The 26800-nt window shown below is 39.5% G+C and overlaps 1 protein-coding gene and 1 pseudogene across 8 annotated transcripts in view; both read right to left on the bottom strand.

Moving 5' to 3' along the window:
* The window catches only part of HEATR5A (HEAT repeat containing 5A), a 124739-nt gene that overhangs the window by 20348 nt on the left and 77591 nt on the right, over positions 1-26800 (bottom strand). For 6 of the 8 annotated variants that reach the window (XM_050799684.1, XM_050799682.1, XM_050799689.1 and 3 more), the window contains 8 exons: positions 24437-24463; positions 21226-21364; positions 15416-15595; positions 12878-13117; positions 10792-10973; positions 7514-7582; positions 5059-5238; positions 2315-2537 (listed from right to left, as the gene is read on the bottom strand). In XM_050799684.1, coding sequence (XP_050655641.1) covers positions 2315-2537; positions 5059-5238; positions 7514-7582; positions 10792-10973; positions 12878-13117; positions 15416-15595; positions 21226-21364; positions 24437-24463 — 1240 coding nt within the window. The remainder of the gene's footprint in view (positions 1-2314; positions 2538-5058; positions 5239-7513; positions 7583-10791; positions 10974-12877; positions 13118-15415; positions 15596-21225; positions 21365-24436; positions 24464-26800) is intronic. The other 2 variants (XM_050799690.1, XM_050799688.1) reach the window with 1 other exon arrangement.
* LOC126959913 (ATP synthase F(0) complex subunit C1, mitochondrial-like) lies at positions 5213-10785 on the bottom strand (annotated as a pseudogene).

The raw sequence follows: 26800 nt of genomic DNA, 5'->3' as shown, positions 1-26800 counted from the left end.
GAGGTGGGAGGATCACTTGAGCCCAGCTGTAGTGCACTATGATTGCTCCTGTGAACAGTCATTGTACTCCAGCCTGGGCAACCCAGCAGGACCCTGTCTCTAAAAACACACAAACAAACCAAATACACACATACAAAACTAGTAGAACTTTACAGACTCTTCCTAAAATTCATTTCAAAAAGTAAAAATACAATGATAGCTAAGACATTTTGGAATAACATGAAGAAGATTAAGAGTGGCTACAAAGTAACCAACCCATAAAATGCAGTATTAGTAACTGACTAAAAATAAGAACCCTATCCCTATTCCACACACACAAAATAAATTCCAGTTCTACCAAAGTTCAAATGTAAAAGGCAAAACTGTAAAGCTTATATATCTTTATGATCTTAAATTTAAAAATATATGTGGTAACATACAAAAACACAAACCATAAATGACTGATTACATTCCCTAATTTTTTTTTTTTTTTTTTTTTTTTTAAAGAGAGGGACTTGCTCTGTCACCCGGACTGGAGTGCAGTGGCACAATCATAGCTGCCTACAGCCTCCAACTCCTGGGCTCATGGGATCTTCCCACATCAGCCTTCTGAGTAGCTGGGACTACAGGTGTACTACATCACACCGAACTTCCATTAGTTTAAAAAAGGTAAAAGGACAAGTTACAGACTGAGAGAAAATACTTATAAGACATGAAATCACAAAGGAATAGTGTTGTGTATATATATAAAGGATTACACAATCAGGAAGAAAACAATTGTCTTTTTTTTTTTTTTTGAGATGGAGTCTCGCTCTGTCACCCAGGCTGGAGTGCAGTGGCCAGATCTCAGCTCACTGCAAGCTCTGCCTCCTGGGTTTATGCCATTTTCCTGCCTCAGCCTCCCGAGTAGCTGGGACTACAGGTGCCCGCCACCTCGCCCGGCTAGTTTTTTGTATTTTTCAGTAGAGACGGGGTTTCACCATGTTAGCCAGGATGGTCTCGATCTCCTGACCTCGTGATCCACCCGCCTCAGCCTTCCAAAGTGCTGGGATTACAGGCTTGAGCCACCGCGCCCGGCCGAAAACAATTGTTATAAATGAATTTCTGATGCTGCAAAAGAAACAGCACTCAGATATAATTTAAGTTTCCTCAGCAAGGCAATTTACTTTTGCAAAAGGGTGTCACTTGCGCCAATTAAGATTGCAAGTGCACACGGAACAAAGGAGACAAGGGGGTTTTTATATCCTTAATGCGATCTGTATCTCTGTGTTCTTCCCCCATGGGCTGGGGTTGGCCTGCACAATCTGAGCTGACCCGACTGGCTACTTGTAAATATTTTTCTAAATATGGAAGGGAGGGGGACATGAGGTCCAGTGGTGGAGCAACTGGGACGTGCAGTTTCGGAACAATGGGTACAGGTAACCAAAGGAACAGATGTGAGTTATCAATTAAAACTGACGGGAAGGGGGTAGGGTATTTACAGTAACTAGAGGCAAGGAGAAACAAGAAAGTTGAGTTTGAGAACAAAGGGTAAGGAAGTTAACAGACTAAACCTTTTGAAGAAAAACTCAGAAAGATTCATTGTATCTTATAACAAAATAAATACCAAATAGCAGATGGGCAAAGATTATGACTAAATTATTTGTGGAAGAAGCAACTTAAAGACTCTTAATCAAGGAAATAAGAAAATAAAACAATGAAATATTTCATAGCCATCAGATTGGCAAAAATTATTAAGTATGATAATACAGTGTGGAGAAATGAAAACAAGTTGCTGGTGGGTGTAGCCTTTCTTTTTTTTTGAGACAGAGTCTCACTCTTTTCACCTAGGCTGGAGTGCAGAGGCACGATCTCAGCTCATTGCAACCTCTGCCTCCCAGGTTCAGGCAATCCTCCTGCCTCAGCCTCCCGAGTTGCAGGGATTATGGGCACTCGCCACCACACTTGGCTAACTTTTGTGTTTTTAGTAGAGACGGGGTTTCACCATGTTGGCTGTGCTGGTCTCGAACTCCTGACTTCAAGTGATCCGCCCACCTCAGCTTCCCGAATTGCTGGGATTACATAAGTTTGAGAATAGCCTGGCAACAAGGCAAAACCCCATCTCTGTGAAATACATAAAAATTAGCTGGTCGTGGTGGTGTATGCCTGTAGTCCTTGCTACTTGGGAGGCTGAGGTAGGAGGATTGCCTGAGCCCAGGAGGCAGAGATTGCAGTGAGCCAAAATTGCACCAATGCACTCCAGCCTGGGAAACAAAGTAAGACCCTGTCTCAAAAAAAAAAAAAGAAAATGTGTTACTGTCACTCTAGGGATTATCTAAGTATTTTACCTCCTTACCTTCAGCAGGAAGTTGGGAGGCAAATTCTGAAGGCAAAGTTAAAAGAGCAAAATCCTGAAGTGCAGCAAGCCAGAGTCTGCTTAGTGTGCCAAGATCTGCATAGACTAAGTCAAGAAGTCCATCTGATGAACATGATCCATTTCTGATACTGTCCTCTAAACAGCTGGTAGTCTTCAGAGGTTGTCTGTGGTTTTTATGTCTTTGCACAGCAATTATGTAGACCTGTTAAAGGTTAATTGAAAAACAGGAAATCTTTTATCTGCTGAAAAGGTACTATAAAATGTTTATATTTTCCTGAAGAGGAAAGACTTACCTTTGAGCATACTGGACTTGAAATGCACTGTGATATCAAGAAGGCCTGTCTGTGTAACTACACACAGAAAACTGGGGTAGAAAGAGTCAAAAATACTATCTTCAATGAGATGCATTAGGGATAACAGATATTTGGTAAATATGATGCCACTTCTCACATTTACAATCATAATACTATATCACGGCACTCTTTCTCACTAAGCCTGGTATGGCCTAATAATCCATCTTAACATACGGCTACAGGTAGCCATCTCTTAACTGAAATACTGAAAATATTTTCATTCAAACGTATCACTAAATCTCTACAAAGTGTACACAAATAGATTTAACATGGATTATAGAATGTTAAAGTATGCAACACAGTGTATAACATGCACTATTCCTTTATCTACAACTCTAAAATCCAAAAAGCTCTGAAAAAACCTAAGTTTTGGGCAAACTAATCTGGTGGCAAAACTGAAGAACTTTGTGAGGCCATTTATATCTATACACACAAAACAGTATGAATATTCAAACATGAATGTGTCTGATTATAGATTCTATGGTATCTTTATTGAAGAAGTAACATGAGGAGGTAACAGGCTTAAGCAAAAGCACAGGATTTAGATCCAGTCTATTTTATTTTATTTTTATTTTTTTGAGAAGAAGTCTCATTCTGTCACCCAAGCTGGAGTGCAGTGGTGCCATCTCAGCTCACTACAACCTCCACCTCCCCGGTTCAAGCAATTCTCCTGCCTCAGCCTCCCAAGTAGCTGGGATTACAGGCGTGCACCAACATGCCTGGCTGGCTTTTGTATTTTTTAGTAGAGATTGGGTTTCACCATGTTGACCAGGCTGGTCTTGAACTCCTGACCTCATGTAATCTGCCTGCCTCAGTCTCCCAAAGTGCTGGGATTACAGGTGTGAGCCACCACGCCCAGGCTATTTTATTTATTTGTTTTCTTATTTTTGAGACGGAGTTTCGCTCTTGTTCCCCAAGCTGGGGTGCAATGGTGCGATCTCAGCTCACTGCAACCTCTGCCTGCCGGGTTCAAGCAATTCTCCTGCCTCGGCCTCCCGAGTAGCTGGGATTACCAGCGTGCGCCACCATGCCCAGCTAATTTTTTGTATTTTCAGTAGAAACGGGGTTTCACCATGTTAGCCAGGCTGGTCTCGAACTTCTGATCTCAGGTGATCTGCCCACCTTGGCCTCCCAAAGTGCTAGGATTACAGGTGTGCACCACCGTGCCCAGCCTATTTTATTTATTATTAAAATTTTATATAGAGATGGGGTCTCAGTATGTTGTCCAGGCTGATCTCGAACTCCTGGCCTCAAGTAATCCTCTTGCCTTGGGCTCCTAAAGTGTTGGGATTACAAGCATGAGCCACTGCACCTGGCCAGACCCAGTTTATTGAATCTAGGCACAACTACTTCCTAATGAAGGTTGTGATAAATAATGACAAAAATAAAGATTCTACAACTTTCAGGTTTAAAATACCTCTACTGGAGGAAACCCTTTTGTACATGTTGGTTAATCTCTTAGATGAAATCTGAGATTACATACCTTCATTAAAATGGTATGTGAACTGGGCCAGGCATGGTGGCTCATACTTGTAATCTCAACACTTTAAGAGGCAGAGGAGAGTGGACCATTTGAGGTCAGGAGTTCAGGACCAACCTGGCCAACACGGTGAAACCCCATCTCTACTAAAAATACAAAAATTAGCTGGGTGTGGTAGTGAATACCTGCAGTCCCAGCTACTTGGGAGGTTGAGACACGAGAATCGCTTGAACCTGGGAGGTGGAGGTTGCAGTGAGCCAAGATTGCTCCAGTGCACCCCAGCCTCGTCAACAGAACAAGACTCTGTCTCCAAAAAAATGATATGTGAACCAAGATTGGTCATGTTTGGTCACTGCCGAAGCTGGGTGATGGGTATATGTAGATTCATTATAAATACTACTACGTCTACTTTTGCAAATGTTTAAACATTGCATAGTAAATTAAAAAATATTGTTCTCTTCTTTATTAGGAAAGTAAATAAGCATTTTACTGTAAGATTTCTTTATCCTTGGAAAATAAAATAACTACTACTTAGTATTCAAAAATCATTCTATGAAAGAGCATTAGAAAGCATTACATGCTACAGAGTTGAGAGAAGACCCAAATTTCCAAGAATTCAGGATTCAATAAAAGCTGACTTCCACTGGCTACTGTAAAGTCCCTCTGGCTTATAAGTGGCACTGCTTAAAGTAGGAGATAATAGACTACGGAAGACTCTTTAAAATGCTTGACCAACATATTAACACATAAATATATCACATGTTGGAATTATTTTTAAACTTAAAAATGAACTTATTTGTAGTTCATTTTAAATAGTAAATTTCAGTTTATGGCCTAAGGTGTTTATTAACAACTTCCAAAATTCCAGTTATAAATTAAGAAATACCAACCTCTGCCCAGGCTTTAAGCACAGCTAAGATCTCCATGGTAGAAGCACTTTCATTATATAAGTGACTTAGAGCTTCTTTTCCAGCCTGTATTTTAGTTAAAGATGAAACAAGCAACTGATGAACTCTTCGGAGATCATTAAGGTCACTTACAACTCCACTTGCGATCCAGGCACTGCAAACCTAGTTTTCAAGAAATTAAAAGTTATATTTTAAAATTATAAGTATCTCCCTTGGCTGGGCATGGTGGCTCATACCTGTAATCCCAGCACTTTGGGAGCTGAGGCAGGCAGACTGCTTGAGCTCAGGAGTTTGAGACAAGCCTGGGCAACATGGCAAAACTCTGCCTAAAGGAAAATACAAAAATCAGCTGGGCATGGTAATGTGCACCTGTAGTACTAGCTACTCAGAAGGCTAGGGCAGGAGGACTGCATGAGCCCATGAGTTTGAGGACACAGTGAGCGAGAGGATTGAGCCACTACACTCCAGATCTCTAGACTCGCTGGCAGAGTGAGACCCCATCTCTTAAAACAAAAAAAACCAAAAAAACCCATCTCTTAAAAAAAAAATCTCCCTTGTGAGTTCAGCAGAGCTCACTCACATCTCAAGAATCTAGTCACTGAGACTATATTGCTATTGCTTTCAAGAAATCCTGTGGAAGGAGGCTGATAATGATAGTCAAAAGCCAGCATTTCCAAAGGGAACGAAGTCTAAGGTTGAAGCAAGGAAATCAGTGCTAATGAGCATATAAATTGAACAGTTCTAGACATATTAATATGGAGAAATGAAGCTATGAAATCATAAAACCCCAACAAAATTTTTGATTGTTTTGAAGACAGTATCTTTTTAATCTTAAAAACAAAACATCATTAATTCTACAATGCAAAACACTTGGTCCAGGTGCCATGATATTTCTCTCTCTTTTTTTGGGATAGAATCTTGCTCTGTAGCCCAGGCTGGAATGCAGGGGTGCCATCACAGCTCCTACAACCTTGACCTCCACGGCCCAGGGGATCCTCCCACCTCAGCCTCCTGAGTAGCCAGGACCACAGGCACATACCACCACGCCTGGCTAATTTTTTATTTTTTATAGAGAAAGGTTCTTCCTATGTTGCCCAGGCTGGTCTCAAACTCCTGAGCTCAAGTGAGCCACTTGCCTTGGCCTCCCAAAGGGCTGGGATTATAGGAATGAGTCACTGTGTCCAGCTGATATTTCTCTTTTTCTAAGGACAATTTATTTTTCCTCTTCTGTGTATTTATTTAGTTATTATCTCATCTCACAAACTATTTCAAGTGGCTTAGAGCAGGAACACACATAATAAAGTTATAATAAATTAGAGATTCATACAACATTTAACATAGTTCTCTGAATAGTAAATGCACTCAACTATTTCCCAAGTACAATTAAATAAAAATTGAAAGGACTGACTAAAATTAGTTTTTCCCACTATGTTTATAATTAATTTATTCATATCAGTCCTGCTTGCAATTAGCTCAGGTCATTCCGGGCTAGATTTTTTTTTTTTTTTTGAGATGGAGTCTCCCTCTGTCGCCCAGGCTGGAGTGCAGTGGCATGATCTCAGCTCACTGCAGCCTCCGCCTCCCAGGTTCAGGTGATCCTCCCACCTTAGCCTCCTGAGCAGCTGGGACAATAGGTACTTGCCACCACGCCTGGCTCATTTTTTTGTACTCTTAGTAGACAGGGTTTCACCATGTTGGCCAGGCTGGCCTCTAACTCCTGACCTCAAGTGATCCACCTGCCTTGGCCTCCCAAAGTGCTGGGATTACAGGTGTGAGTCACTGTACCTGGCCTAGGGCTGGATATTAAGTGTTTGACAATGCAGTCTCAGAAAAGCAATGGTTTAAAATTGTATATTATATGGCTCTTAGGTATATGAAAAAGTGCTCAATCTCACTTGAAATACAAATCTAAACTATCTCGAGATAGTCTTTTATTAAAGTCTCGTACAGACAAAAATCTGAAAGTTTGATGACTCACAATGTTGCTGGGACTGTGGTAAAACAGGTACTTGTATAACATTGTTGGTGGAAATTTAAATGGTAAACATCTCTAATATCCATCAACTATTAATTATTCATCCATTCAATTTTGGGGGAATCCATCAATTCAATTTTGGGGGATTTATCTCACAGACATGCTTACACCCAGTGAAATGACCTATGCACAAGGTCACTCATACAGCACTATTCTAATAGCAAAAGACAAAAAACCCAGTGTCCGTCAATATGGAACTGGTTAAAAAAATTATAACATATCTATATAGTGGACTATCATGCAGTTATCAAAAAGGAAGAGTAAGTTCTCTACATTTAAGAAGAAAAGTGTAAGCTGTGATTGATGGTAAGATATCTATAAAGAAAAAACATTGGTAAAAAATATTAACTGGAGGATTGCGTCCCAAGATTATTTCTTAAGCTTCATCTTTTAACCATTTACCTGACACGCTTTAGCAGTGACATCAGGTGGTGTCTCTGACGTGAAGGCTGGTCTAAGTGCTGCTCCTACCTGGAAAGAAATTACATGACATATCAAACATCAATAAGTAAGACAGCACAAGTTCTCCCTCTTTTTAATGTTATTTTAAAATTATTTATTTATAACAGGTATTATGGACAGCTGTTGTTTTGTCTACCCAGCATATCTTCCCCTGTTTTTAGGTAACAACATCCCAATTTTTCCTTTGGGGAATGATCTTCTCTCCCCAACTCTTTTTTTTTGTTTTGAGACAGAGTCTTGCCCTGTCGCCCAGGCAGGCTGGAGTGCAGTGGCACAATCTCAGCTCACTACAACCTCCGCCTCCCAGGTTCAAGTGATTCTCCTGCCTCAGTTTCCCAAGTAGCTGGGATTACAGATGCAAGCCACCACAACCAGCTAATTTTGTATTTTTAGTGGAGACGGGGTTTCACTATGTTGGCCAGGCTGGTTGGTCTCCAACTCCTGACCTCAAGTGATCCACCTGCCTCCTCCCAAAGTGCTGGGATTACAGGTATGCGCCACCGTGCCCGGCCTCTCTCCAACTCTTAATCCACATTGTTGGTTTGGAGCTAACAGCGTTGCCTGGCTCCAGAGACTCATGCTGGGATACTGAAGGCTCTCAAGATTTTCACTGGGAGTACTGGGAAAGAAGCACTGTATCTTTCTGAGGCCCCGGGTAGGCTAAGACAGCCATCTTGATTTCACTTGGAGAGAATAAACCTGAAAATAAGGCCACTGTGAAAGAAAGCAGAGACAACTAAGAGAGTCCTATAATAATTTTCCTTTTCTGCTTGAGTTCTAATTGTATTTCTAGCACTTGCAATTGTGAGAGGGCTAAAAATATAACAGAGCTCCTCTTAATTAAGTTGAATTATAATATTTTATTCTAATATAGTTTTTCTTTTTTCTTCTTTTTTTTTGAGACAAAGTCTCGCTCTTGTCCCTCAGGCTGGAGTGCAATGGCACGATCTCAGCTCACTGCAATCTCTGCCTTCTGGGTTCAAGTGATTCTCCTGCCTCAGCCTCCGGAGTAGCTGGGATTACACGAGCCTGCCACCACACCTAGCTCATTTTTGTATTTTTAGTAGAGATGGGGTTTCACCACGTTGGCCAGGCTGGTCTCAAACTCCTGATCTCAGGTGATCCGCCCGCCTTGGCCTCCCAAGGTGCTGGGATTACAGGCGTAAGCCATTGCGCCCAGCCTCTAACATGATAGTTCCAAGTAACTTTAATCCCTTCATTTTGCTTTGTCCCTAAGCATATGTTGGTATTAGCTGAACAAAGTGAAAAAGACCACTAATCAACTGATGAACTGCTCTGGATTCCCTAACTGCTAGCCATCAGAAGTTGCTTCTGAATAATAAAGAGAGATCTCCTTGGATGAATGCTGTTAAAGGATTACAAGACAGCTGATGATTTTGTTATCTTCCTTGTTCTTCTTAAATTGTTCAATGGACCAGTCAAATAATCAGTTAAAAATATTACAAAACCAGTAATAGAAACCTGAATCCTTGGGCTGGGCCTGGTGGCTCATGCCTGTAGTCCCAGCACACTGGAGGTGGAAGCAGACAGATCACTTCAGTCCAAGAGTTTGAGACCAGCTTGGGCAACACGGTAAAACTCTGTCTTTACAAAAAAAATACAAAAGTTAGCCAAGCATGGTGGCGTGTGGCTGTAATTACAGCTACTTGAGGTTTCAGTGAGCCAAAATCATGCCACTGCACTCCAGCCTGGGCAACAGGGTAAAACCTTGTCTCAAAAACAACAACAAAAACCTCACAGACATCTGAATGATTTCCTAGGTCTAGAAAATAAATGAAGGAGTTTTTATATATCATGAAAATTAACCTTTATTTATTTATTTATTTAGAGAAATGTTGTGTTTAATGGTAAAGCTTAGCACACCCCAGCACCAGGAATGGCATGAAGTTGCAGCTGCAGGCACAGACAGGTGACCCCCACGGAGCCTAACATGGTGAAGAGGATGAAGGAGACCATAAAACAGAAGAGAAGAGCCCCATGGCCTCAGACAGGGCAAAGCCCAGAATGGCATAGGAGAAGAGTTGCTGCTTGAGAGACAGGTTCCTGGCATAGCCAATAATCAAGATGCCAAACACCGCTCCAATGCCAGCCCCTGAACCAGCCACACCAACTGCAGCTGACCCAGCACCAATAAACTTGGCTGCTGTGTCAATGTCCCGGGAGACAACACTGGCCTGGAACTCCTGTCTGGCCACCTGGAACGGGGAGTTGCTGTAGGAAGGCTGTTTAGATGAATTTTCTGGGCTATTCAAGAACGAGGTAGACACAGGCCTGATTAGACCCCCGGTACAACAGCAGATCAGAGCTGGAGAAATGAGTAGTACCCCGGTGGTCTGCATTTTTTCAGTCTCCCATCTTTAGCCCTTGGTCTCAGTGCTCAGCTTCTTCTACCCCAAAAATTAACCTTTAAAGTTATAAAACACTCATTTTTTTTGTTTTTGTTTTCCTTAATAGGGCCTTTTTTTCCCCCTCCGTGGAGATGGGGGTCTCCCTATGATGCCCAGACTAGACTTGAACTTCTGGGCTCAAGTGATCTTCCTGCCTCAGCCTTCTAAGGAGCTGGGACTACAGGCATACTACTGCGCCCAAAAGACATGTTTTATGTACTTTGCTTTTACTTGAAGCTTTATAAAATATTAACCGAAAGATTTCTTCTTCATAGACATGTACTTTCTATATATGGATTATACTGGTGATACGTTAGCAGAGATACATACTCATTTATGAAGTGATATCCCAATTTGGTTCATAGACAGATCCTTCCTCCTTTCTTTCTTCCCTCCCTCCCTCTCTTTCTTTTTCTTTCCCCCTTTCTTCTTCTTCTTCTATTTTTTAACTTTCCCATCCTCAGACAGTTTCAGACTTTTTTTTTTGAGACAGTGTCTGGATCTGTGTCACCCAGGCTGGAGTGCAGTGGCACAATCTCAGCTCACTGCAACCTCCGTCTCCCAGGCTCAAGTGATTCTCCCACCTCAGCCTGAGACTACCGGTACACACCACCATGCCAGCTAGTTTTGTATTTTTGGTAGAGATGGCGTTTCGTCATGCTGCCCGGTCTTGAACTCCTGAGCTCAAAGCTACCTACCCGCCTTGGCCTCCTGAAGTGCTGGGATTACAGGCGTAAGCCACCGTGCCTGGCCTCATAGACTTTTTATCTGTGTGTTTAATAATAAAATTCTCTAACAGAAAGTGCTTACATTGGCTTGATACTGTTCCAGAATCACATGACCTGGAAACTCTGGTTCTGGAACAGTTGCAAATCGCCGAATAACAACTAACAGCATTTCAAGGCCAGAAAGACGGAGCTGGTCACTGTGATCTGTGGCAGCCATAAAAGCCATGCGAATTAAGTCAGCAAGATGCAGCACCAAAAAGTCATCTATAAGATTAAAAAACATATTGGGAGAAAAAAAGATTAGAAAACATCAAAAAAATGTGCTGGAACTAAGACTTACATTAAGTGATAATTTTTCCTCCTTTAATTTTATAACCTAGACTTTAAGTACCTCTGACTTGAAATACTGTTTTTACTGTTTGTTAAATAGAGACTTTAAAGCTGGATTTAATGTACACTGTAAATACACACAAAAAAACTGTCCCAAAGCTAGTAAGTATTTATAGCTACTCAGGGCAGAATTAGCATTTTTTAAGAGTCCTAATAGTATCTTCAATAAAATTTTGTTCAGATTTTATGATAAAAGTACATTAGTTGGTACAGAGGAGACTTTGGGCTTTGATTAATTAAGCAGAAATTTATCCTCTTTATGTCAAGTTGAAGCTAAGATGTAATGTTCCTTTAAAAAAAAGTTGTATGTGGCTCTTTATATGAACTACAATATCTTATTTTTACATATATTGCCAAATATACAAATGATGGGAGTATAAAAAACATTTCTAGCTGCAGAAATGATAAATGGGAATTCCTTTAATTCCTACAACACATTGTTTGGTATAATATACCTCCTGTGGAGAGATATAAGAAAATCATTTAACAGAAGAAATCAACATATCTTAGTAAATGCCAACTACAACTTTAACTGAGAGCACAGGAATCAGTAAGTATCTATAGCATGTATGTTTTGCAACTGTAAGTATCTAGCACAGTGCTCTTCACAAGAGACTCAATAAATGCATACTTAAAAAAATAATTAAACCAGAGATACCTAATTCATACTCAGACTGGCAACAGCAACATTTTGCTTTGTAATTCTTTTGTCTGGTAAAGAACACTTCTAAGGAATTTAGAAATATGAACTGTGGACAGGTGTGGTGGCTAATGCCTATAATCCCAGCACTTTGGGAGGCTGAGGTAGGAGAGTCACTTAAGCCCAGAAGTTTGAGACCAGCCCAGGAAACATAATAAGATCTCATTTCTACAGAAAAATTAAAAAATTAGATGGGGATGGTGGTATATGCCTGTTGTCCCAGTTACTCGGGAGGCTGGGGTGGGAGGATTGCTTGAGCCTGGAAGATTGAGGTTACAGTGAGCTGTGATCATGCCATTGCACTCCAGCCTGGGTGACAGAGTGAGATGCTGTCTCAAAAAAAAAAAAAAAAAAAAAGAACAAATATATATTGTATCTTTGAACATATCAGCTTAAGTGAATTTAAAAAATCAGACATCAAACCATAAAGACAAACATAAATAGGTAAAAATAATACAGCTGAACAGTAAGAGGTGATCAAAATGGTCTTACAATCAGGTTTACTTAACATTGAGAAAAGTTCAAATGTTTTCTAGTTATAACAGATTATAATATCTACGATATTAAAATAATCTATAAGCAAAAACTGGCCCAAGTTACAAACCAGGAAATAATTTTTGAGAACTAGTAAATGTTCATACTAATTCCCAAGAACCAATTATTTTCTATAAACTTAATGCATTGCACATGCTCATTAAAGTGAATACCAATATAAGAAGCTTAACCATTACAAACATATTTAAACATGAAGTGATGTGATCACAGCTCACTACAAGCTCGAACTCCTGAGCTCAAGTGATCCTCCTGCCTCAGCCTCCGAAGTAGCTGGAACTATCAGCGCATGCCACCATGCCCCACTAATTAAAAAAAATTTTTAATAGAGACAACATTTCATTATTGCCCAGGCTGGTTTCAAACTCCTGGGCTCAAGTGATCCTCCTGCCTCAGCCTCCCAAAGTGTTGGGATTGTAGGTATGAGCCACTGTGTCTGGCTAGTTTCATTTTTAAAATAATAAAACCGTAAGCAGACAGCACTTTTACATATATCATTTGGTGTTTTCATCACTATGTCACTTACTTCTTGAATCTTTTTTTTTCATTTCTTGTGCTAAAGCAATGTCAAAATGTGCACTGGTAGCATTCTCACATTGGTTAATTATCCTACAGACACACTCAGCAGCAAAGACTCTAGTAGCCCATCGAGGATTGGTAAAAGGATGGGATTTTTCGTCATGTCTGGTGGTCAGGACTGAGGCATCATCCCCTTTATCTCCTTCTTCTTCTTGCATTGTATCCACACAAGTTATAGCTGTACAATCTTTTATAAAAGGAGAACATACGTAATTATAATCAACTGAAAGATATATATATCAAAAGGAACACAAAAACAACTCCAAATTCAGACTAGAATTGCTCAATTATCAATTGCTACTGATCAATCATCTTTTTATTAACATCAAATAATTAGGTCTAATAACTACAGACAACTACAGTTGTCTAAAGGAGACACTCTAACAACTGTTACAGGTCAAAATGACAAAGCTGTCAAATTATACTCAAAGTAAAAAACAAACACAATAGTAGATACTGAAATAATTATCAATCCCCTGCAGGTAGATGGATGTACTTAAGGAGACTCAAAATTCTCTAGTAGGACGTGTGGGTGGGATACACTGGGAAGGCTGTTTTAACACTGGAGCCTTGTATGGATTTCAGGAGGTTCCTGAATCCACTGAAATTGTCTGAAAATATTTTTCTTAGGATAGACTCATTGCTATCATTACAGTATCAAAATTGTACCGATAGCTGGAGTCACCGAGTAGTGAATTATCTCCTCTACTTATTAACTGTTAAATTTACAAACTGTTTAACAACTGAAAATGGAACTAATGCTATGAAACAAAGCAAACTGGTTTTCTTGTATTATCCTGTATGTCAATATTTTTTTACATGTTAGAATACCACAGATGTCACAAATAAAGTTATGGTCAAGTTAACAGAGACTGGAAGGTGTTTTCCTGAGAAGGTATGGAGCCAAACCACAGAAGATGAAGAATTAATGGCAAGATAAAATTGAGCGAGCTCAGGGAGCATGAATGCAAAATTTAAAAAAGGTAAGTGAGATACCAGAAAAACGTAACCAGTCTATCTATGCACACACATATTTTCTTTCTCTTTTTTTTTTGAGACAAGATCTTGCTCTGTTACACAATCATGGCTCACTGCACCCTCGAACACCTGGGCTCAGGCGACATTTTCTTTTAAAGAAGTCCTTGCAATTTCTTGAGTAGTGAGGAACAGAAGAGAAAATTAGAAAAATAAAATATGTATAGCGTAATAGTTGAAACAGCCAGTGTAAATTATTGGAAGAGGGACCAATAAGAATGAAGATAGACAGAGGAGAGAATACAAAACATTCCAGGAATTTGATGTTAACTTTTCTCCTACCACACAATTCAGACATGAGAGCTACATTAAATTCTAAGGCTTGGGCAACTGAGTTGGGAGGACTGAAGTATAGTGGAAAGGTTGCGGATTTTAAAAGTTATGTAGGTGTAGGACTGAATCTGTCTTATGTCCTCAGGCAGGTTACCTCTCCAGGCCTATTTTCTCTTCTATAAAATAGAATAAAATTGCCTATGCATAGGATGGGTTAAAGGCTTAAGTCAGATAAATTATGTACAGTTCTTAGAAAAGAACTGTTTTTTTTTCTTTTTTCTTCCTCTCATTTATTTTCTCTCTTATCCCAAGGATACGAATTTTAAATATTCAAATATACTTTCTCATAAACAATTATCTTATATTACTAAAGACATTAGGGTAATAACACTGTTTTCTAATACTACTTGAAATTAACATTATTGTATGTAGTGAAACTGGCTTGCTCAAAATGTCATAACTTTGTGTAATTTTCTCTTATGGTGACTAAGTAATTTCATATGGTGTGAGGGGTGGGGTGGGTATGTATGAATGTATGTATGTATGTAGAGACATGGTTTCACTTTATTGCCCAGGCTGGAGTGCAGTGGTATGATCTTGGCTCACTGCAACTTCTGCCTCTTGGGCTCAAGCAATCCTCCCATCTTAGCCTCCTGAGTAGCTGGGACTACAGGTGTGAGCCATCAGGCCCAGCTAATTAAAAAAATTTTTTTTTTGTAGAGATGGTGTTTTTCCACGTTGCCCAGGGTGGTCTCAAACTCGTGGACTTGAGCAATCTGTCTGCCTCAGCCTCCCAAAGTGCTGGGATTACAGGGGTAAGCCACTGCACCTGGTCTCAAATATATATTGCATGTATGAAAAGAAATGATGGGGACAATATAAATCAAGTCACACCTTTTAGAGCAGAAATAACTCTACTTTTTAGTTTGCTTTATATAGGAAAGTCATCTAAGACAGCCAAAGGGAAAAAGCAGGTTTAAGTATTGGATTTATATTGTTCAAATTAAAGAGAATTCTAAAACACTAGAAATATAATCTTCATTTGAAGAAAAGCAATAATCAGACAATCAGAATCCAGCTAGTTAGACAAGACTGATGAATTCTCAGTGGTAAACAATTTTAGGTAAAGTTTTAAATTTCAATTTTATTATTTTAACTGTTAATGACCAATACTTACCAGCTGATGCAGCAAGTACATCTTTACAAAGTTTTAACCACAGGGAGAGTTTTTCCACTGCCATAGATGTAAGCATATAATTTAAAGTCTCTTTGATATCATGGCATAATCTCTCATCTGTCTCTTTGTCTAGTAAGATCAATAATGCCCCCTCAAGGCCGACTTCTCTGATGTTAGCATCTGACAAGAAGAAAATCAACTATTGAAGTAACACAGAAAACAAAACTACCATATCACAAGCTCACACATTCAGTAGTTATTCAAATACTAGATGAAAATATATCTTAAAGAACTAGCCCAAATACTGTGCTTTAATCTAGTGAGATCCATTTTAGTTCACACTTGAATTTTGGGATTATTTATGACCCTATATAGCTGTAATTTATGTAATGTCATTAAAAAAAGTATTAATATGTTATTATTAATATGTTTTCTTAATCAGGTAAAAAGTTTTACCCAATAAGTGTCCAATACTTATAAAACTTTTTTTTTTCTCTTTATTTGAGATGGAGTTTCGCTCTTGTTGCCCAGACTGGAGTGCAAGGGCAAAATCTCGGCTCACTGCAACCTCTGCCTCCCAGGTTCAAGCGGTTCTCCTGCCTCAGCCTCCCTAGTAGCTAGAATTACAGGCCCCCGCCACCACGCCCAGCTAATGTTTTGTATTTTTAGTAGAGGTGGGGTTTCACTACATTGCCCAGGCTGGTCTCGAACTCCTGACCTCAGGCGATCCACCCGTCTCAGCCTCCCAAAGAGCTGGGATTACAGGTCTGAGCCACTGCACCCAGCTCAATACTTATAAATTTTATTCAGTGCTTATTTATTTATTTTTTCCTTTTGAGACAGAGTCTCACTCTGTCACCCAGGATGGAGTGAAGTGGTGTGATCTCGGCTTACTGCAACCTCCGCCCCCCAGGTTGAAGCAGTTCTCCTGTCTCAGCCTCCCGAACAGCTGGGACTACAGGCGCCCACTACCATGCCCTGCTAAGTTTTGTATTTTTAGTAGAGATGGGTTTCACCAGTAGTCAGGCTGGTCTTGAACTCCTGACCTCAGGTGATCCGCATACCCAGGCCTCCCAAAGTGCTAGGATTACAGGCATGAGCCACCACGCCCGGCCCAGTATAATTATTTTCTAATTTTAAATAAACATAATTAAGTTTTCCTTATTCTGGTATAAAGCTTTAAAATATATTAATGTGAGAGTAAAGCCCAAACAGAAAACAACCACTATATGGAAAACACTGTTTAATTACTACAACTAAGCTATTGGGACTACTGAATAAACATATATCACTATACAATATTCTTACTACAAAGTAATACCTCAAAGGGGAAATACAAGCCTTGATCTAGCATCTACTATTACCTTTAATTCTGAAAATGCCAAACAGACAAATACATTTTCTCTTGAAGAGTTAACTCATCTAGCATTTATGAAAGTATGTAGATTTGAAAGGTTATATTATTAGTAGGCTATTCTATTTTATTTATTTATTTTTTAGAGACAGAGTCTTGCTCTGTCACCCAGGTTGGAGTACAGTGGCACAATCTCACTGCAATCTCTGCCTCCCGAGTTCAAGCAATTCTCCTGCCTCAGCCTCTCCAGTAGCTGGGATTACAGGCATGTGCCACCATGCCCCCCCCCCCCCAAAAAAAAGCTAACTTTTTTGTATTACCTTGTAGAGACGAGGTTTCACCATGTTTGCCAGGCTGGTCTTGAACTCCTGACCTCAGATCCACCTGCCTCAGCCTCCCAAAGTGTTGGGATTATAGGCGTGAGCCACTGTGCCTGGCCTTTGTGGGTGTTTTGTTTTGTTGGTATTAGGCTATTTTAAAAGAGAAATTATCTTTCAAAGATCAGAAAGAGGTGATACAAATGTTTCAGATTAGGGATCTAAAAAGATATAATGGCTAAGGTAATGTGAGTCATAACTGGATCTTAGATTTAGGTGGTGGTGAGGAGGTGAGGAATCATAAAGGACATTTTTTGGATGACTAGGGAAATGTGTGTGAGGGCTGTAAATCAATATTGATTTTCTTAGGTGTGTGATCATGTACGGGTGTGTCCTTCACATTAGTCCGTTTTCACACTGCTATAAAGACATACCCAAGACTGGGTAATTTATTTAAAAAAGAGGTTTCAGGCCAGGCATGGTGGCTCACACTTGTAATCTCAGCACTTTGGGAGGCTGAGGCAGGTGGATCACTTGAGCCCAGGAGATCAAGACCAGCCTGGGCAACAAAGTGAGACCCCATCTCCACAAAAAACACACAAAAAAATTTAGCTGGGTGAGGTGACATTCATTTGTAGTCCCAGCTACCAAAGAGGCTGAGGTGGAAAGATCACATGAGCCTGGGAAGTAGAGGCTGCAGTGAGCCCAGGTCGTGCCACTGCCCTCTAGCCAGGGCAACAGAGAGAGACCCTGTCTTAAAAATAAATAAATAAATAAAAGAATTATGCCAAATCTAGCCTGGATGATAGCATATCTGTTTACAACACAGTTTACTGAATATTTTAAGTCTACTGTTAAGACCTACTGCTCAGAAAAAAAAAAAAAGATTATTTTCAAAATATTTCTGCTCACTGACAATGTGCCTAGTCATCCAAGAGCTCTCATGGAGAGGTACAAGGAGATAAACGTTGTCATGCCGGTTAACACAATATCCATTCTGCAGATTAAGGAGTCATTTTGACTTTCAAGTTGTCTTATTTAAAAAATACATTGTAAGGCTACAGCTGCCACAGACAGATGGATCTGGGCAAAGTAACTGAAAACCTCCGGAAAGAATTCATCATTCTAGATGGTTTTTGGAGATGGAATCTACTCCGGGTGAAGATACTGTGAACACTGTTGAAATTACAACAAAGGGTTCAGAATGTTATGTGAATTTAGTTGATAAAGTGGTAGCAGGTTTGAGAGAATTAATTCCAGTTTTCAAAGTTCTACTCTAAGTAAAATGCTATCAAAAAGCATTGCATGTTACAGAGTAATCTTTCATGAAAGGAAGTCAATGAATATGGCAAACTTCATTGCTGTCTTATTTTAAGAAATTGCTGGCTGGGCGTGGTGGCTCATGCCTGTAGTCCCAGCACTTTGGGAGGCCGAGACGAGTGGATCACGAGGTCAGGAGATCGAGACCATCCTGGCTAACATGGTGAAATGCCATCTCTACTAAAAATACAAAAAATTAGCCGGGTATGGTGGCGGGCGCCTGTAGTCCCAGCTACTCGGAGGCTGAGGCAGAAGAATGGCAGAAACCCGGAGGCAGAGCTTGCACTAGGCCAAGAGGGCGCCACTGCACTCTTGCCTGGGAGACAGACCAATACTCTGTCTCAGAAAAAAAAAAAAAAAAAAAGAAAAGAAATGGCCAAAATTGCCACAGCCACTCCAAACCTTTAGCAACCGCCACCCTGATTAAGCAGCCATCAACACTGAGGCAAGACCCTCTACCAGCAAAAATATTATGACTCACTGAAAGCTCAGATGATGGTTAGCATTTTTTAGCAATAAAGAATTCTTAAATTAAGGTATGTACATTGCTTTTTTAGCCATAATGCTATCTCACACTTAGCAGACTACAGTATAGTACAAACATAATTCTGATATGCACTGGAAAACCAAAAAATTCCTGACTTGCTTTAATTGCAGGGTCTGGAACTAAACCCACAATACTAGGTATTATGTATATGTATGCCTGAATAGCAGCCCAGCCATGCTGATTTATGCAAGTTGAAGCAAAAAATTTGTTTTTGTTTTTGTTAGAGACAAGGTCTCACTATGTTGCTTAGGCTGGCCTTGAATTCCTGGGCTAAAGTGATCTTCTCATCTCAGCCTCTAAGGAAGCTGGGACTACAAGTACATGCCACCACAACTGGCTCAGCTCCCTAAACATTTTAATGTAAGAATAAAACTGTTACTTAAAGAACTGTTATTGATAGTAAAATATATTATGGATCTAAAAACTTAAGATACTGAAAAGCTCCGTGAAGGTTATGACTTTCTAAAAGTATGACAGTACTTTGAAAACTATACACACAAATGATTTTTTTTTTTTTTTTTGAGACAGAGTCTCACTCTGGTGCCCAGGCTGGAGTGCAGTGGTGCAATTTCGGCCCACCACAACCTCCCCCTCCTGGGTTCAACCAATTCTTGTGCCCCAGCCTCTCAAGCAGCTGGGACTACAGGCGCATGCCGCCACACACAGCTAATTTTTTATATTTTTAGTAGAGACGGGGTTTTGCCATGTTGGCCAGGCTGGTCTCGAACTCCTGACCTCAGGTGATCTGCCCACCTTGGCCTCCCGAAGTACTGGGATTACAATTGTAAGCAACTGCGACTGGCCAGAGTGTAAGATAATTACTGGTTTTTTTTGGAGTCAGTGTTTTGATCTGTTACCCAGGCTGCAGTGTGGTGGCATAATAACTCAGAAACCTCAAACTCCTGGGCTCAAGCAATTCTCTTCTCTCAGCCTCCTGATTAATTAGTAGCTGGGACTACAGATGTGTACCACCACACTTGGCTAATTTAAAATTTTTTTTGTAGAGATGGGGTCATGCCATGTTGCCCAGGGTGTTTTTTAAATATATATACACACACACACACACACATAAAATATATATACATATGTATAAAATATATATATATTTAAAAATAGAGATGAGGTCTCACTATGTTGACCAGGCTGGTCTTGAACTCCTGGCCTCAAGCTGTCCTCTTATCTTGGCCTCCCAAAGTGCTGAGATTACAAGCATGAGCCAGTGTGTCTGGGCCCAGACTGTTTTTGAACTCCTGACCTAAGACAGTCCTCTCGCCTTGGCCTCACAAAGTGCTTAAGATTACAGGTGTGAGCCACCACGCCTGGCCTATTATTACTATTTTTGTAGGCTAGCAGTTTCTTTGAATTCATATACAAATTCAGGTTATTCATATAATAGTTTTAAAATGAAGTGATATACACTTAAATCCCTACTGGTTAAGAAATCCTTTAATTCAGCTCTAAAATGTAAAAGAAGGGGCATTAAAAACTCTTTAACTTGTAGCAGACGTAACTATAATAAATTTTATGAAAGTGAGATTCTGCAGCAAACAGAGGCATGTGTGATAAATTATTTAAGGGCTAATCACATTTCATTCGACTGCTGTGAAAAAACTTGCTCTAGATCATTGGCTCTCAAACTTTAGTACAGTCATGCATGCCTTAATAGGATTACGTTCTGAAGAATGTGTTGTTAGGCAATTTCATTGTCATGTGAACATCATAGAGTGTACTTACCCAAACCTAGATGGTACAGACTACTCATAGGCTACAAACCCGTAGAACAACTTACTGTACTGGATACTATAGGCAATTATAACACAATGGTAAGCATTTGTGTATCAAAACATAGAAAAAAAAGATATGGTATTATAATCTTTTGGGACCACTGTTGTAAATGCAGTCTGTTGTTGACCAAAATGCCATTATGTGGCACACAGCTACACTAACATAGGGACTGTAAAAATATGGATTTAAAAATACAGATTGCCAGGTAATACTCCCAGATTTCTGGTTCAGTAGGTCTGGGATGGGTCCCAATCTGCATTTCTAACAAGTTCCCAGGTGAAGTATACACTGCTGGTTTGAAAACCAGTTTGAGAACCACTGCTCTAAACCAGTAACATCACTGGTTGGAATAACTGTTAGCAATTCTTTCTTGTAGCAGGTTTAAGACACATTAACTTTTAAACTGTTTCAAAACTCATGTATATATGGAAAATTTAAAATAAAAATTATCATTGGACCTGGACATAATCTTGATCAAGAGAATTACCTGGAGTCAACTCTTCTCTGCTATCCTTAGCAAGCATAACAGCATGTTCTGAAACTTCAGCTGCTTCTCTTTGTACAAGCTGACGTAAGCAAGCCAGTACTGCTCTTCTCAGTAACAAGTAGGGGCTATAAAGATTCACCTGAAAAATACCATTTAAGGAATGACAGAGCTAAAATTCTTGTTGGCACTCAGTGAGCCTAACAGATATTCACTGGACCCCTTCCTGATTCTGTCCAGCCCATCAGTGGGCTGGACACAATTTATAAATACATAGGAACTTCTTGAAACTATTCTAGAATATATTTCTGATGATATAACTTAGAAACAGCTTAATAGGTATTATGTGTACTAGATTATGCACTACTCATAAATCTAAGCAAAAGTCTTTTGGCAGTGTCAGAAGGCAGAATTTATATGAGCAAACAGAGTTTTAAGAGAAAAAAAGAATTACAATGGAAAGGATTTTGTTGCAGTTCATACATTTGTGTTCATGCAGATATATTATAATGTTTTATCATTCTCTAAGCAGAAATTTATACAAATCCATACAGGCAATACAGCATATTGGTTAAAATGGAGGTTTGAGAGTCAAAACGTCTCACTTTGAGTCCTAGATCCATCACTTACTAGCTGTGTGACCGTGGGCAAATTATTTAACTCCTCTAGAGTGCCTTAGTTTCCTCATTTGTAACACTACTGCATCTCTCAGGGCTATTGTGACATTAACACAAAGTAACATGCAAAGTGCTTACCACAGTACCTGCCAAATAGTAAATGTTAGTTATTATTAGTGTAGTCTCTTAACAATAATATTTTAATCAGACAACATATAAAGTAAACACATTTTCAAATAAAGGCAGAAAACATTCACCAAAAATGCTCTCTAGAGACAAGCATTACAGAATACCAAATTTATATATATCAATACATATTTATGTATTGATAGAATACATATATGTACACATCTTACAGATGCCATGTAAGTATCAATAGGCTGTATCTACCCATGGCAAATAAGACTGGTAATATACTTCAGTTACAAGTTGAAGGTTAATGGATAAAAATTCTTAGTGATTTCATATATGAAATAAAGTTGAGATTTTAAATTTTGTACTAACTATGAAAGTAAAGATCAGTTTGGTATGGTCTACAAAATAAATATGTATATTATGGTAGTGATCTTCAAAGCAAAATTTGAGAAATAATGGCATAATTCTACAGTGATCTTTAGATATGGCATATGTGGGAAAAATAGGATTGAAGTAGATGAAGTTTTGTAAAGAGCAGAGGCTACATTTTGGGAGGAAATAAAAGGTAGGTAGTAGGAGCTATTAAGAATATGTAAGAAGAGTGTCAGGTGTGGTGGCTCACGTCTGTAACGCTAGCACTTTGGGAGGCTGAGGTGGGCGGATCACTTGAGGTCAGGAGTTCAGAACCAGCCTGGCCAACATGGTGAAACCCTGTCTCCGCTAAAAAATACAAAAAAATTAGCAGGGCATGGTGGCAGGTGCCTGTAATCCCCACTACTCGGGAGGCTGAGGCGGGAGAATTGCTTGAATCTGGGAGGTGGAGGTCGCAGTGAGCCGAGATCATGCCTTTGCACTCCAGCCTGGGATGGGCATGATGGCTCACACTGAGGGAGGCCAAGGCAGGTGGATCACTTGAGGTCAGGAGTTTGAGACCAGCCTGGCCAACATGGTCACGCCCTGTCTCTACTAGTAATACAAAAATAAGCCAGGCATGGTGGCACACACCTGTAGTCCCAGTTACTGGGGAGGCTGAGGCAGGAGAATCCCTTGAACCTGGGAGGCAGAAGTTGCAGTGAGCTGAGATTGCACCACTGCACTCCCGCCTGGATGACAGAATGAAACTGTCTCAAAAAAAGAAAAAAAAGAAAAAAAGAATATACAAGAAGAAACACATGCAAAGAGAGCCAAATTCTACATTTTATCAGAAGCCAAGAAACAGAACAAATTTGTGCATCTATCATTGAGCAGCTTTTTTTTTTTTTTTTTTTTTTTTTTTTTTTTTTTTTGAGACGGAGTCTCGCTCTGTCGCCCAGGCTGGAGTGCAGTGGCCGGATCTCGGCTCACTGCAAACTCCGCCTCCCGGGTTCACGCCATTCTCCCGCCTCAGCCTCCCAAGTAGCTGGGACTACAGGCGTTCGCCACCTCGCCCGGCTAGTTTTTTGTACTTTTTAGTAGAGACGGGGTTTCACCGTGTTAGCCAGGATGGTCTCGATCTCCTGACCTCGTGATCCACCCGTCTCGGCCTCCCAAAGTGCTGGGATTACAGGTGTGAGCCACCGCGCCCGGCTTGAGCAGCTTTTTTTTTGTTTGTTTGTTTTTGTTTTTTGTTTTTGAGACAGAGTATCACTCTGTTACCCAGGATAGAGTGCAGGAATAGCTTTGTAAGGATGTTCTGTTATACCTTCAAGCTGTATTATGAACCCAAAAGTGGATAGAGAGGAATGCCATTCATAGAAAAGTCTCAAGGTATAATGTAATCCCATGTTTAGAAACTATATTGTTAGCAGGTTAGGATAACAGAGAAGTTAAAATATAAAAAGATTACATTTATTCATTCCCAAGATTACTGTTGTATTTAACAACAATGACCAAAAAAGCACTTTACAAGACAATTTTAAAGAAAAGTTAATAAGTCTACTAGTTATTTCAACTGGAGTCTTACAAGCATATAATACAAAGCAGGTGCAGCATTTATTCAGGCTAGTCAAACATTTTTTAGAAAAAGCATGCTTCGAAGTACCCTTTACCTGTTTGGTAGAAAAAAGATTGAAGGCTATCACACAAAGTAAAATAGGAGGCTTAATGTCTCCATGTCATTCTCCAGCATTTATATTGGGAAGAGGAATACAGTGGCTTAAGGCAAACAAACAAAGCAGGCAAAATACAGAAATTAAATAAAACTGTAACTACAATTATTTTCTGAAACGAATATACTAAATAAAAAGGAGACCAAATTTAGTGCAAGGAGTGAGCGCACCAGCTGGAGAAGGTTAGGAAGGATTTGCTTATATTGGTATCAAATAAACACCATGAAACATGCTACACATACTGGACTTAGCATTAATGGTTCGCTTAAACAAAGAGATGCAGAGGAAAACAAACATCTACAACCAAAAAAATGACACAAAGAAACAGCACCGCAAAACTCAAAAAAAGTTAGGAATCAAGGGTCAGGGACCTACCAACACAGAATTATCCAACAAGATCTCCTGCACAAAAACAAATGACACACCAGTCATGACAAAACCAAAAGATAAATATTAGGTTGACTTTGACAACAGTCAGCTAAGCATTAAAATATAAATGTTGATAGTTATCATTCAAATTGGCTTAGCTTCAGCTTAAAAATTCGCCACAAATATTTTATTTTCCAACAAAACGAGTTGAGCCAAGTTCTTGAAAATAGTCAACTCAAGAACTCTAAGACATAAATATATAATTTTAAAACGTACACGCGATTAATTTTAGGTTTTTCTTTGGAATCTGATTAAGCTTCAGTATCGAACCCAATCAAGGAGACATGAGCGTGAGAGGAGTGTTCTGGATTGCATTCACATGAAGCAGGTGTCCAGCAAGAGGCAAAGTTAATGGTTTACCTCATCAGAAGTTAATTATAGTTTAACTCTTAGAAGCCAAGTTTTGAAACTGAGAATATTCAGAATTGCTAGTGTAGCTAAGGCCAAGTTCAGTATGGAAGTTAAAGAGCATGCAGTTAGAAGAAAATTCCTTCCTGTAAGACTTTTGCCTAATGATGAAATGCAATTTCCTTACTTTGGTGAATACTCTAAAATATAATAAATTCAATCTAATAAATTCAGAATAAATTACTAACCAAAATGTTGAGACACTAAATTAATATATTATAGTGATAATTTTTGACTATGATTGTGTATTTAAAAAATAATTTTACAGCTTGAATATTATGAGTTAACATACGATTTGTAACTGTTACTTCAGATTTTCTCACTTGCTCTGAATGTACCCAAAAGTCTGATAATATAATAATCTCTGTTCTTTTTCATGTGTAACTTTTTTTGATGCCTATTTTTTTTCCTGCAGTAATATGTACCCTTTTTTGATTTGGGAAAGGAAAAAACTTAGTAAGTTTGATCAGATTTTATTTAGTTATATTTTTGAGACAGTGTCTTGCTCCACTGCCCAAGGTGAAGTGCAGTGGCGCAATCATGGCTCACTGTTGCCTCAACATCCTGGGTTCAAGTGATCCTCCCACCTCAGCCTCCCAAGTAGTAATGGGACTACAGGTGCACACTGTCATTCCCAGGTAATTTTCTTAAAATTTTTTGTAGAGACAAGGTCTCACCATGTTCCCCAGACTGGTCTCGAACTCCTGGGCTCAAATGATCCTTCTACCTTGGCCTCCCAAAGTGCTGGAACTACAGGTCTGAGCCACTGTGCCCAGCTGATCAGATTTTATTCATCATGAATTAATGGGTTAGTCTTGCTCTTCATTTCTCAATTAGTTAATAAAAAAAATCATGCATCAGGTAAAGGAGAAATTTTAAAGGTAATTAATGGAAATCTATAAGACAAGAAGTAAAAATGGCAGTATCACCAAATTTAAATGGAGAGTAAAAGATCAAATGCAAAGGAGCAAAAAATTTTTCCAATAACTGGTTTTAGGAATGGCTCTTCAAACATAAAAGTAATATTCCTGGGGAAGAATCCCTGAATGGTACAGGTAAAATCCTTTTCCTGTAAGTGCTGTTTTCCCTAAAATGATTGACCCAGATCTAAAAAAATACAGGAACAAAAGTTTCTATCAGAAAGTCAGTCACATTCTCTTTAGTTTTATCGGGCTAGGCATGGTGGCTCACACCTGTAATCCCAGCACTTTGTTGGGCTGAGGCAGAAGGATGGCTTGAGACCAGAAGTTCAAGACCAGCCTGGGTAACATAGCAAGACCCTGTCTCTACAAAAAAGAAAAAAAACTTAGCTAGGTGTGGTGGTACATTTCTGTAGTCCTAGCTGCTTGGGAGGCTGAGGGGGGAGGATCACTTGAGCCTAGGAGTTCGAGGCTACCGTGAGCTATGATTGCACCACCGCACTCCAGCCTGGATGACAAAGTGAGACTCTGCCTCTAAAAAATATATAAATAAATAGTTTCATAAGACTATCAGTATCAATAGTTAATATAATATACTGTGTGTTGAAGACACATGTCAAGACAGCAAGGGCAACTACCATTATTGAGTACTAATTAAATGCCTGAGACGTGTGCCTTTATAAGCAGCATTTTATGTAATCCTCATATTTTGCAGACAAGGTAGCTGAGGCTAGAAGAGATTACGGGACTTCCCTAAAGGCACACAGCTAGAAGGTGGCAGAGTTGAGATAAGATCTATCCATAAGATCTACAAAGATAGTACGGAATAATGAAATGAGGACTGAAGGAGGAGTCCAGAAACCTGCAATGTAGATTTAGCCACCACTTAGGTGAGCTACATGTGTTACTTTAAGTTATTTAACTTTTTGGTCTTCAGTTTATCTTTTTATTGAGAAGACTGATTTTAATAATGCAAACAACA

Source organism: Macaca thibetana, chromosome 7 (assembly GCF_024542745.1).
Source record: "Macaca thibetana thibetana isolate TM-01 chromosome 7, ASM2454274v1, whole genome shotgun sequence".
In the NCBI taxonomy this organism is placed as follows: domain Eukaryota; kingdom Metazoa; phylum Chordata; class Mammalia; order Primates; family Cercopithecidae; genus Macaca; species Macaca thibetana.
Note: the sequence above shows the minus strand (reverse complement) of the source record. Positions and strands in the feature narration are given on the sequence as shown.